Here is a 12,590-nt window from a genome sequence, read left to right as displayed (position 1 = left end):
TAATCAGTACTTATCTCTGGTGATACACTGCTACTTACAGAGGGCAACTGGGTTGGTACTGAGCCAGATTTAATCCTCATTAGAAGCCTCCACCACAGGGGAGTATGTTCTAGTAAAACCTCTACTGTGCACTCAAAGCTGATAAATCTATCATTTATGTGTAAATAATAACAAAATTGATGGCATTAAAGCTCCAAAACTAAATTTCTTTTGAATGAAATTTCAACATCTCTAAAACGATGTTTAGTTTCTCACATAATTTCTTCATAAAATACAGAAGGCAAAGAATACAGGAATAGTAAGGTAAATATACGGTATATATACCTGTTATAAATATATCTAAATCAGTTTCTAATCTTAACCTTCAGAGTCTGGCTTAACAGGTATATAGTCAATATAGAACCTCTTCAAAAAATATAGGAATGTTTTAAAGAAAAGATGTGTACCAATACGCTATGCAGAAGAGGTTTAGATTTATAATCCAACAATATAAAAAGAAAATAGAAAATTTGGCATATGTTAGACTTTCTTTACTTGGTATAAGGTTAACACAACTCATCCATGTACCATGTTGCTTCCATTGACTCAATCTTTTATTTATTAGGAACATCTATCCTGGCAACCAGTATAGCTCTAGAAAACATCTCCATACATTCAGCACATGTACATCAGTCATTCTTTAGCTGTAGACTGCAGTGATGCTAACAATTTCACAAGGAAGCTATAGGGCCATTTTATTATCTAAGATTAGATGCTCAGATCTGTCAGGCCTATAATTTCATTTTTTTTATTTGTTTCAAGGTTGAAGAAAACATATATTTAGCCACCATATATGTAAGGAGAAGAACTGATGTATATATTACCTGTACCAGAAATGAACCTAGATCACACATCTCTTCAGGATATATTGTACAACTGGTAACATTACTATCGCCAGTGTAGTATCTCAAGTCAAACTCACCAAGATACAAGATCTGAAGTAAGAATTTTTTTGTGTGATTTTTGTCTTGCCTGAATTGTACGCTATAAACTCAACTCCATATTCCTAGCCAGCACAAGTATGTGAATATCAAATATGCATACAAATATAAAATCCTTTTTTGTACAAAAAGATTGGTTAATAAAACACTGAGTCAAATATTAATCATTTAAACTGTACCCTGGTACGCGATTTATCACCCAGTTATGCCAAGATAACACATTACACAATACTGTTAACATACATATTTTAGCGAATTTTTTTTTCAGTGCTGAAAACATTGCACTTAAATTTGCTGAATGCATCACAATGTAGGTAAATTATTATAAAGGAAATGTTTGTAGACGCGAAAATTCATCATTATGCTAATTTGCCAAAGAGTGATATATATTCCACTAAAAATGTCATCGCATTAAATTAACTACATTAACAATTATCTAATCAACATGGTTGAATTAAAGTGAATGCGATATATAAGTACTGGTAACTCATATGCTGAGCACTGCATTAATGACAGCATCGTAAGTAAACAGGAAGTCGGCACACCTGTTTAATGTCTGACCAAATCAAGAGTTCTACATCTCCTCTTAAATGTCTTCTCCGCTTTAAACTACAAATGTAGGTGCGAGTGCAGTCTCTACTCCCCACCAGGTGCAACACTGTGAAAATGATCCCCTGTGCTGGAGCAATACACAGCCAGGTGCCAGTCCCCAGTAACAACATTGGAAGGATGAAGTCAAAGGTGAAGGTCAACCATATAAGGACAATGACTTTTACTCTGATTTTTGGATATGTAATTAAAGCTCATAATGTACAATAAGTTTTAAGGCATCTTTTGTTCAAAAGACATGTAACTCAAAAATAGTACTAGTATAATAATCAGAGAATAATGAGCCAGTCAAATAATCGATACTTTGAAGAGAAATCCTCATAAGTATTTGTGAGCCATTAGGCAATTATGTGATTCTTCAGCTCACAGAAACACATGGCTAGTGAGAAGTGAGGCTGCTAATTTGTGCAAATGTGCGTAAAAGCACAGAAATTAACAACATTTTCCATCTATACACATGTAGTGTTGACCATAGAACTCCACAACAGGAGGAAACACTAAATATCACCAATACACTTAAATACATGAAAACCAACAGAATTAGTTTTATTTTAAATTCACCTGATTATCTGGGGCACAAGTCTTGAACTTCACCAATTTAGTGGGTTTCGTACCCTCATTGAGATAATGGGGAACACGGAGAAGATCATTCTTTCCATCAACTTTATATACATTAAGCATACTGTGCATGAAAATTATATATATATTTCTTAAATGGAAAGCATAATGACATAGAGAAACATTAAGAATTAAAATAAATATATTGTTCAATACAAAATGTATACTTCATAATCTCTTGTATGTACACCTCATATACTGACTTGTTTGATGAATAATCTTTTTTTAATTCAAAAGATGTTAAATATTGAAGATGTACTTCTGATCCTCTCAGTCTACTGAAATAAACCAGACACTGTGCTCATTTATCACAAACACAAATCTAGCAACTGTCGAGAAACTTACAACTAAATCATCAAACCAAATCTTTTCTTTTTAAATCTTGATACTTAATCACACCATTTCTGTCCAAAAAAATAGACTAAATCTTCAGCTAAAAATATTCTGCCTGTATCGCTTTAATCAAGATAAGAAAGCTATTTGAAATTATGACAAAAAGTGTATGTAGATATCAGATCCTGAAGGAGTGACTTTTCTTGATACTCATTTTTCTTTCATTTTTGAAGTTTACCTGCAGTAACATGTACTTACAATAAATAAGCAATTTAAAGATGAGGCCCCGTTGACATTTTCTAGTATTTTATACATCTATCTAGAAGTAATTCTTGTTCATTATCATACATAACAAACAAACATAAAGTTACCAGTTTATGAAAAATTTTGATGATTGTAAAAATTCCAGACAGCAGACATGAACAGATATTACCCAGCATGAAGTATATTGTAACTCTATAAAACATGTCTACTTTCAAATCCAAGGGTTCTCAAAGCATTTACCTTGTTTCAAAATCATTGTCAATATATCAACTTTCACTTTTTAATAATTATTCTTAAAATTGATGAAATAGAAATGACATTTAAAGGAGATTTCAAATTCTCTGAATTTGGCTTATGTATAAATACTAAATAATTTCAAATGGGAATGGGCTGCCATTATCAGCCCCGAAAAGACCTCTCCAACCCCTCTCAGAAACAAGCACTGCCTTTTGATTCCCATAACAAGATCATACATAAAGCTGATGGTGATTTCACTGGATGTGAATATGAGATATACACGAATCTTTATTTCAACTATCAACTTGAATTAACATTGAAACCTCTAAAGAGGTCCATCATGTATGAAGAATTTTAAAAAATACAATAAAACCAGGAATTTAAGTTTAACTCTGTTTACTGAAAATCCCCAAAAATTATAAGGATCAATATGGCAAAAGAAGCTATATTGCCAAGGTTACTGCACACAACAGAACATGAATATATTTCAACAATTGGTCAGAATTTACCTTCTGTTTCAATCAACAGGTGGTTTGCTATTACTGAAAATGTCTTGTTATGTTCAATTTAATTTACAGTTAGGCATTGCAAATAAAATGCTATAAATTAATCAGATGTAAAAAGCTGGAACATCACCCAATTTTTAACTAAATGTTTTGTTGTTGCAAGAGAATTCACATAAAAATAACCAAGGTGTTATAACAATGCATAAATTATTAACTTTGATTACACTGCAATACATTTTGTTCTTTGAAATAAAACCAAATGAAACGGTTTAATATGTTAGCGCTGTCCGGACATGTTGTAATCCTTCTATCAACAGATGGTGCCATCGTCATTTACATTTTTCTTCATTTCTCGCATTGTGTTCAATATTTCATACACGTACAACAAAGAGGCAAGTACGTGTGCATGCTTAAGCAGCATCAATAGCAAACATAATGCGAGATTCATTCGATAAAACATTTTTCTCTGATCGATGTGACCAAAAAAATCAATAAATGATTTTGATGATGTATCAAGCAGGATAGCTATGAACACAAAGAAAGAACAAGTGGGGTTAGATCATCTTATATCTGAATGCTAGAAACACGTGACTTCAGGTTGTTATGACCCTGACGTTGTGTCATATCAGAGGTTTTCATCAAATCTATTACAATCTCTCATCACCCAACAGATTGTTTCTGATCAAAATCTCACATTACTCACCATTTTTTAATTATTTTTTCTGACAATTAATATATCAGCTGATGAGGTTCAAAGGAATATTTTTAACGATAATTTTTTATCCAAATCTTTATGGATAAATTACAATTAAAAGAATGTAATAATGAAGAGACTAATTTCTCACATATTGTGTTTTATTTAAAAAGACATTCCATCACTAAAATTTAAATTTTCAAAATAAAATGTCATTATTGAAAAATAATGCATTTGTATGTGCTCAAGTTGAAGTCACACTAAAAAGAATTGGAAAACTTGTATTGATATACATAATATTATTTGTACATGCAAAATGTACTCCAAAAAATATTTCTTTTATAAATATTATAATTAAAATTCCTAATCAGAAATTTAGAATCTCATCATATGGTCCTCAGCCAAAAAGCTTTGTCATGATAAAACATTACCAGTAAGAACATCTCTGCCAACAGATTTTTTCAAACATGAAATACAATCCACTTCCTGCAAGCTATGTTATAAAAACAAACAAAACAATCACCATTAAACAAAATTGCTGTTCCATTAATTGTCACGCTCATGAACACCAAATTTTCCAGAAAATTAGAAAAGCCTTTGACAGAAGTTATGAGTGGTTGGTTTGTGAAACATTCCTGGGGAACATCCCATCTGTAATTCAGCAGTAAAATTCTCAACTGATCATGCAGAGAAATTTCAGTCATGGGAAATTAACTTTCATAATAAAAATTTTAATTCAAAATACAAGAAAGGACCTGCTACACTGTAGTTATTGCTGTTGTGGCAAATACACTATGTCTCACAAACACACCTCTTCAACATCTGTGTATAAAATCCAGATCTTGTCATTTTTCTTACATATCCTAGCGTTTAGAACCATTTCTTTTTCCTCTTTAAAGTTCTAATTTCATCTATATCTTTACACATTCTTCTATCTTTTAATAGAAAATATGTAGAGGGATTATGATCTCAAAAAGGGTACTTCATAATCCCATTTGTAGTTATCGTCACTGTCCTGTAATCTCCTTACCTGATTAGGTATTGAACACTTGATTTAAGCTGTTGTTATCATCGGTTTCTTTGCCTGATCATAAACATCCACTTCAAAAGGAGGAGGATATTTTGATGCTTGAAACAGTTCAGTGACACATTTTATCATTTTATACATAGCCTACAGGTATTTAAATAATTACACAAAAATTATTCCAATCTGATACATTCCTACAACTGTTTCATTCAAATGTCTGAAATACATATGTTTTTTATTTATCCAACAAATGCTCTGAATTTCACAAATTTGCAATATTGAAATACACATGCCATGGTATAAGTAGCATAAGATATCAAAATGCTTATAAATATACAAGTATTTTCATGTTGTTTATGAGTCTAGGTACACCTTACCTTACCTGCATTACATCAGAGTAAACATTACCTTGTGTAACGTTTTATCAAATCCAAAACTTTCTATACTGTCCATTAGTTAAAACCGGTAACTTGATCAAACATCCAATCTGTTGTCAATATTGACTCAACAATTTTATTTTATTTCTTTAAAACAAGTGTCACCAGACACAGGTAAAAGATTATTCCAGCCCCACCAAACCTGTCTGTGTGTGTATGTCTGATCTCTCAACGGATTACAATAGATCAGCCCCTACTTTGTTTATTCAATCACATACTGAATTCTTAACAGACTGGTTTTTCATTACCTTGAAGATTTACACAATGTAGACATGTAATGTACAAGCTGGTCAACAACATCAGCAACAAAGCTTACCTACAATATTAAAGTATTTATCCTAAAACAATCAACAAGTATTTTATTAAGTATTAAGTTCCTGAAGAAATAAAACGAGATGCTAAGAAAATATTTCTAAAACAAGACAACTATATGACACACAATATTTTAACTATACATGTATGCAGGGATTTGAACCTAGGCCTACTGTGCACCCAGCCAAGGTTCAAATGCTGTATAACCATCTCATCATTGTCATACAATAAACCAAGAAGAAAGGGCTGCAGATCTAGATGAAAAACTTTCATTCAGTGACAGTTACAAATCAAAATGGTGCACTCTGGAATTGCATGTACATGTACAAGTTGGAGATTAGAATCATGAACATGTCATCCTTTAAATATAAAATACTTCAATATTCCCACAAAGTAATTTGATAGTTCACGTTTTTCGTGACAAAACTAGCATTAGGTTTCAAATATGTTGAATAACCAAAGTATTGTATTGTTTTTTCTCCTTTGTTTTTGTATTTGTCTATGTAGTGTTAAAATTAGTTGGCATATGCATGACCCCATGTGATTGTAACCTACACCTCAATTGGCCTGGCTGTCTATCATAAAACACATCTGGGAACTGTTTGTAATAACGGCATGTTACACATGTCATGCATGGAAGAATAATCTTGTGCCTTACTGATACTGACATGTACTGTCTTTATACAACTTGAGCTATGTTTCATTACAGATTGTCACATGTTGATCCCCTCTGATCACAATAACTGCTGAATTGTTTGTGTCAGATCATCATGTGGCCTGGTGATGCAGTGGTAACACAATTGGCTTACACCTAGACGTCCAGGGTTCGATTCTCTGAATGTTCAAGGTACCAGGTCACCTATGTGACGGCTTTTCCTGGGCACTCCTCACACTTCCATCAAGGCCAGCAAGAGTAATTTATATGATAAATATTAGATAAATATATCATCTTTGACTTATTACTTATGTCTCCAGTCTCATGAACCTTGATGAAACTTTAAAACCTTGTTACCAATTCACAAACAAATCTATGAATTTTCAGACATTTACCAATGAAGTAAAAAGCTGTTCATAACCACATGAAAACAAAATTGGGTGTACATTTTTTGGTTTTTGTTGATGAAGATATATTATATGTGACCTTCCAACTGCACTGGAAGTGGGCTTAAATAACATGCTACATGATGATAAAATTTCATGAGAGTCTTCTCATCATGTACTGTCAGCAATAGTCTAGCAATCAGTGACCATATATATACTGAGTGACGTGTATTGATCTCGACTGAGAAGCTATAAAAAGGTGAGATGAATCACCAAAGTATGGTTAAAAAATGTGCTACTTCTGCATCACTGAGCAACAATCCAGCCTGGATTACAATCTATATAGCATATATGGTAAAAGTATATGTTTATGAAAATTTACATAGAGCCCAGAAAAGAGAATTCTCTGATGATCAATGCAAGGTTGGATCTTGAGATGCAAAAGGTTAATGTTTTATGAGGAACTCATAAAAGGTTTTCCCTTCATCAGGGAAATCCACTGTGTTTTGGGACTCATATATTTGAGTCCTGGACTCGTGTTTTCAATGATCAATCAACATGTGAGTCTTGAGTCCTGTTCTCATCAATTTTAATGGGACTCATATAATTTCTGGAAATACTTATATTTACACTGTAGGAACCCATTTTTTTAACAATAAAGTTGAAAAGGGTTCATGAAAATAAATTGTAAACTGAACACTATGCTTTTCTTGTGGGACTCTCAAACTCTGAGACCCAACAATATTTCTTCGTAATTGGACTTGCATTATGGGTTTGTGTTCTGGACTCGCCTAAAAAGATAACACAGAAATTATTTAAATCCATATAACGGTACCTAACCCATAATAATGATCACATTTATCTATACAGCAAGTAGATCTTGACTTTAAAGCACAAGAATCTTTGTTAATGAGGGTTGACTTGGGGTGTTCAAAACTATATATTTACCAAAGTAAAATTTATTATGAGAAACATTCTTGACTCAATTTCATCACCAAACCCCAAAATTTGGGGTCAGAAATGTTTCAGTCAAAGATATATTTATTAGGTGTGGTTGATGAGGATGCCGATAAAACAAATTCAACTGTTTTAGGAATCTTAACTGATGGATTTTGAAAAAAAAAAATCATTTATAAACTATGTTTTCTTCTAGCTGAAAGATATTTTTTGATGTTTTGGAAAACACTGATTTACAGGTTCCTAGCATTATGGGCTATGAGTACCTAGTCTTACACATATCCACTGGTATATTTTATGGGTCTACCACAACAAAATTGTTAGCTAAATGCTAAATGAGGTTATCCATGGATCATACATAATTATTGGGGATGTACTGAAAATATGTCCAACTATATTAATTGAGACAAAAAAGGGAAAGAAAACAAAATCATTGAGATACCCCATTTGATTCAATATGTCCTTATTATTATGGCCTTTATCAATGGATCTTGAATGAACTTCGCCATTTTTTTCTTTAAATTGTTTTTTAGTGCCACGGTTCTCAGTATGCTTGTTCTCCAATTTTAAGTTCCATAATTTCCTGATAATTATCAACACATGTTTATAAGAACCTCCGCGTCTAACCTTTTCTTCCTTCATACAACGTCTCTCTAGAGCTCTAAAATGATCTAAGCTTGAACTGTTAAATGCTCTGCAGCGCTGTGAGGCAAGTTCAAATTTGTATCTATCTGCACAAAGAGAAACTAGAAAATATCTTAATTCGCCTTAAGTCAGATTTTACCCGACTTTCTTACGAATTATCATTGTATCCTGATGAGTACAACGATAGTTCAATACGTGTTTCTGGCGTGCATGACTCATGCTTACCGTGTACCGTTAGTAAAACAATCAATATTCAAAAACATGACAGAAGCCCACCCCGTTATCAACACAATACACAAATCACTTACCCGTTGTCGAAGAGGCAAACAGTCCATATTTGGGGAAACACACCAATATAATTCCCGTCATTAATTTGAGAACAGTATCCATTTTTCCCCGATGTACGAGGTATATTTTTTCGAACTTTCACATACTCACATGGCCTTTACTATACACAAGCCTACTACGCTGTGTACAATAAACAGCTGAATGGGTTAGCGGCTTGGGGCAAGCTGAGGTTAGTTTCGTATATTCAAGGGCGCATAACTCTTGCATGATTCAACGCACTACTGAGCTAGACTGTCTGCCGGCATCAGTAATATAACTCTAAATGTTGATACCCCTGAAGTTTTGTAAAGACAATTTCCAACAAATATCATAATTATTGATGAACCGGAATAAGCTATTTTTAATGTATTAAGAACAAATGAAAGGAATTAGATTTCTTGTATATATTAAATACTCAGCAAGCAGAAAGCCTATATTTTTATTAATATTTTATATTGACAATTGCTTTGACCTAGTTACAGATTCTACTTTAACGTTCATGTATACTACAGCCACAGGAACAAAATTGAAATAATGAATTTTATATACCTTTGGCTGCTTGTTGCATCACGGGTCACTTTTATTCGACATCCGTATGAAGTGAAAGATGACTCTTATCGTAATAAGATTGTCTAATCTACGACACTAATTAGAGAAACAATATTACAGTTTCATATAAACGTACATTTCAAATTAGATGTATTTCTAGATGCTTCTGTTTTGTTTTCAAATCTTAAAAAAAAAAAAAGATAATTGTCATGTATAGATATTGATAAAAGATATTGTTTAAAAACCACGATAACTGACCACACATTGAAATAATTGTATTATGAATCTTTATAAAAATGACAAATTTCTGTTACCTGATAGGCGGACATAATCTTAAGAAAATGAAATGACATTATTGGGACTCTGGCTCCATTTGACTCCGAGCTATCCATGTTCTCAAGCGTCACAAAATTTACCTTTTCTTCTCCACAACCAAGTATCAGGAGATACGTGGTCATGTCATAAATCTGAATTCACTAGTAATTAAAATTATAAAAAAAATAGTTAAACTGACAATTTTATGTTAACATGCCATTGACACTGCAAACCTAGGACCAAGCAATCAGTTCAGAATATACATCTCTTAAACATATAATTGAATAAAAGTGAAAGAGGAAACACATGAGAAGACAATAGGAAAGAGAAAAAAAGTATGCAAACTATAAAATTGTAAAAAAAACTCAGAAATTAAAAGAAAAGGGTAAATGAAATAAAAAAAATTAAAATAAATGAAACTTTAAAAAGTTAAACATGATATATTTTACGAGTATTTGATAAAAACATGTTAACCTAGTATTTCTTCAATGTGTTTCCATATATACCAGTTTATAAAAATCTGATGATTGTTACCACACATGGCACACGGAGAGTAAGTGGCATCATTTAATGAAGCGATGGAATTTCTTTTGCTGTATAATTACGGTATGTCATAATCTGAAGCAAGTGTTTCCCGTTTTCTAAAGTAATAGCAATGATAAGTACGAAAGAGTTGTCGCCCTTATAATTTCCACATGTCGTGTCAGTGACTGTACAGCCGAAGGACTGTCGATCATCCTCCATAAATTCATTGATTTATCCTAGCTGACATAAGATATATCTCTATTTCTAAAGAGTAGTCCTCAATAAAGAATTTGTATTTAAAACCTCTGAAATCTACTCACAAGAACTGCGCTAATTACTTTTCGATTGTCCACAGCCACGTCAGCACAGATTGTCCGTTTCTCAGCTACTCGTCGACAGACTGGGGTGGTTGTGTCCTTGAGCAAGACACTTCAACCTAATTGCATGCGACGGACCTCTCGTATGTTGTTCAGTGAGGTACCAAATAACAACTTGAGAACCCTTCTCAAAATGACTCTTACATGTTCTCGGGGAGATAAAACCAGTAATTATATTGTTAAACATCATATGTAAATAAAAAAGTCCATTGATTCTCAAAACATGAAAATTCGACCCCAAAACACATTATCTTCCCGAGAAGGAAATAACAAGAAAGTTTCGCTTTCGCGACTTTTCTTGATAGACGAAAGTGTGCAACGTTAGATTTAATAACAGAAAACATGGGAGACTTATCACATCAGTACCAATGATTAAATATCAGAACTACTGATTTTGATTTTTAAGTACTAAAGAACAAGTAAATAAAGAAATACGGATGATTCATAGCTACGTAACCTTTCTATCTAGTTGGATATACATGTAATTTAATCAATGTTCTCTCTTTTGATTTCTTAAGCATTATTCTTTAACCCTCCACCCTTTCTAATCAACTATGACCTTATCTGGATCTTTGAACAATGGTCTGTGACGTCACAAATGTCGACGTTACATTTTCCTGAAATAGTTGTGTTAAAAACGTCACAGATACTGTGCGTAGTCAACGTCAACATGATGGTTAGCGACAGCGGAAACAGTTTTCCAGAAGTCGGCACCCTTACGATGGCAACCGCATATGAGACTAACTTGGTAGCTTACAGCATCGCATCTGAAATTATAAATGATATGGTCGTCGGTATCAAAGACAATACTGACGATGACATTGAGGAAGATAGCGATACAGATACAGATGGTATTTGCATCATCGTACCGTGTCAGGCGGTCACTTCAGCACAGACTTTACCTAAATGCGATGATTATTCAAACGAGAGCAGCGACGATACTGACAAGTATGTCGATACGGTGACATCAACATCAGAAGATACGACGATAGATGACGAAGGAAAGGATGTTTTTGTTGATGCAGAAGAGGAAACCAGTCCAGAAAACCGCCAAGTCTCCGGATTTTCACTGGCCATTGAAACTAAAGAAGAAGTTGAGTTTGACAATGCAGTTCGTGAAACTCTCGACAAAATATTGGAAATGGTTCAATCCGAGGAAATGGTTTCTTCTGATGAACGGCCCATGATCAGTTCAGTTTCTTTAACTAATAACGCGGGAATTCAACCGAACCAAATCCAAAAGCAACCAGAGGCGACCACCGTGACTTCGCGTCTGAACATTCCTACCGACAACCCAGGACTTCCCGAGCTAGAAGATCTTGACGGGGAGATAGAATATTACGATTCTTGTGCGGTGTTTAGCCCGTTTGACGGTGGACCAAGCGTCATATGTGCCACTGCGACAAATTGTGACCACGACAGAGTTATTTATACCGCTTCCGAAATGTTCAATGAAGGATCATACGGGAAGTCGGGTACAAACGACGTCCCCTATCCACAACAAGACTATGAAAACAGCTACACGACCCCCGATCAAAGCTCTAACATTGCATTTGAGTATCCGATATCTGACAACTTTGCAGATGCATCTCAATATCCCCCAATTTCGAAAGATTTTCACGAAGGCCAGACAAAAAGTTTGGAGCGTACACCAGAAGGTCATTGTCAATCAACGAATGGGTTTATAAACCAGTTCAACATTGTGGATAATGACAGGACGTTGTATAGAACACCGCGGCAAAGTGATGGTGACTTAGCGAACACAAATGAAATACAAGGTACTTGTTACGAGCCACCTTATAAAGGACAACACGGAGACGCTGATATATCGTTCTCA

General features: G+C 33.8%; 1 protein-coding gene across 1 annotated transcript in view; it reads right to left on the bottom strand.

Moving 5' to 3' along the window:
* LOC132559125 (disintegrin and metalloproteinase domain-containing protein unc-71-like) overlaps positions 1-9,050 on the bottom strand; it is an 85,079-nt gene extending 76,029 nt beyond the window's left edge. The window contains exon 1 of the mRNA XM_060223732.1: positions 8,969-9,050. Within this exon, the coding sequence (XP_060079715.1) occupies positions 8,969-9,050 (82 nt within the window). The remainder of the gene's footprint in view (positions 1-8,968) is intronic.
* Between the last annotated feature and the right edge of the window lie 3,540 nt (positions 9,051-12,590).

The sequence above is a fragment of the Ylistrum balloti genome, unplaced genomic scaffold (genome assembly GCF_031769215.1).
Source record: "Ylistrum balloti isolate Yb309-2 unplaced genomic scaffold, AGI_CSIRO_Ybal_v1 Utg370858, whole genome shotgun sequence".
In the NCBI taxonomy this organism is placed as follows: domain Eukaryota; kingdom Metazoa; phylum Mollusca; class Bivalvia; order Pectinida; family Pectinidae; genus Ylistrum; species Ylistrum balloti.
This window is presented reverse-complemented; position numbering and strand designations above follow the sequence as displayed.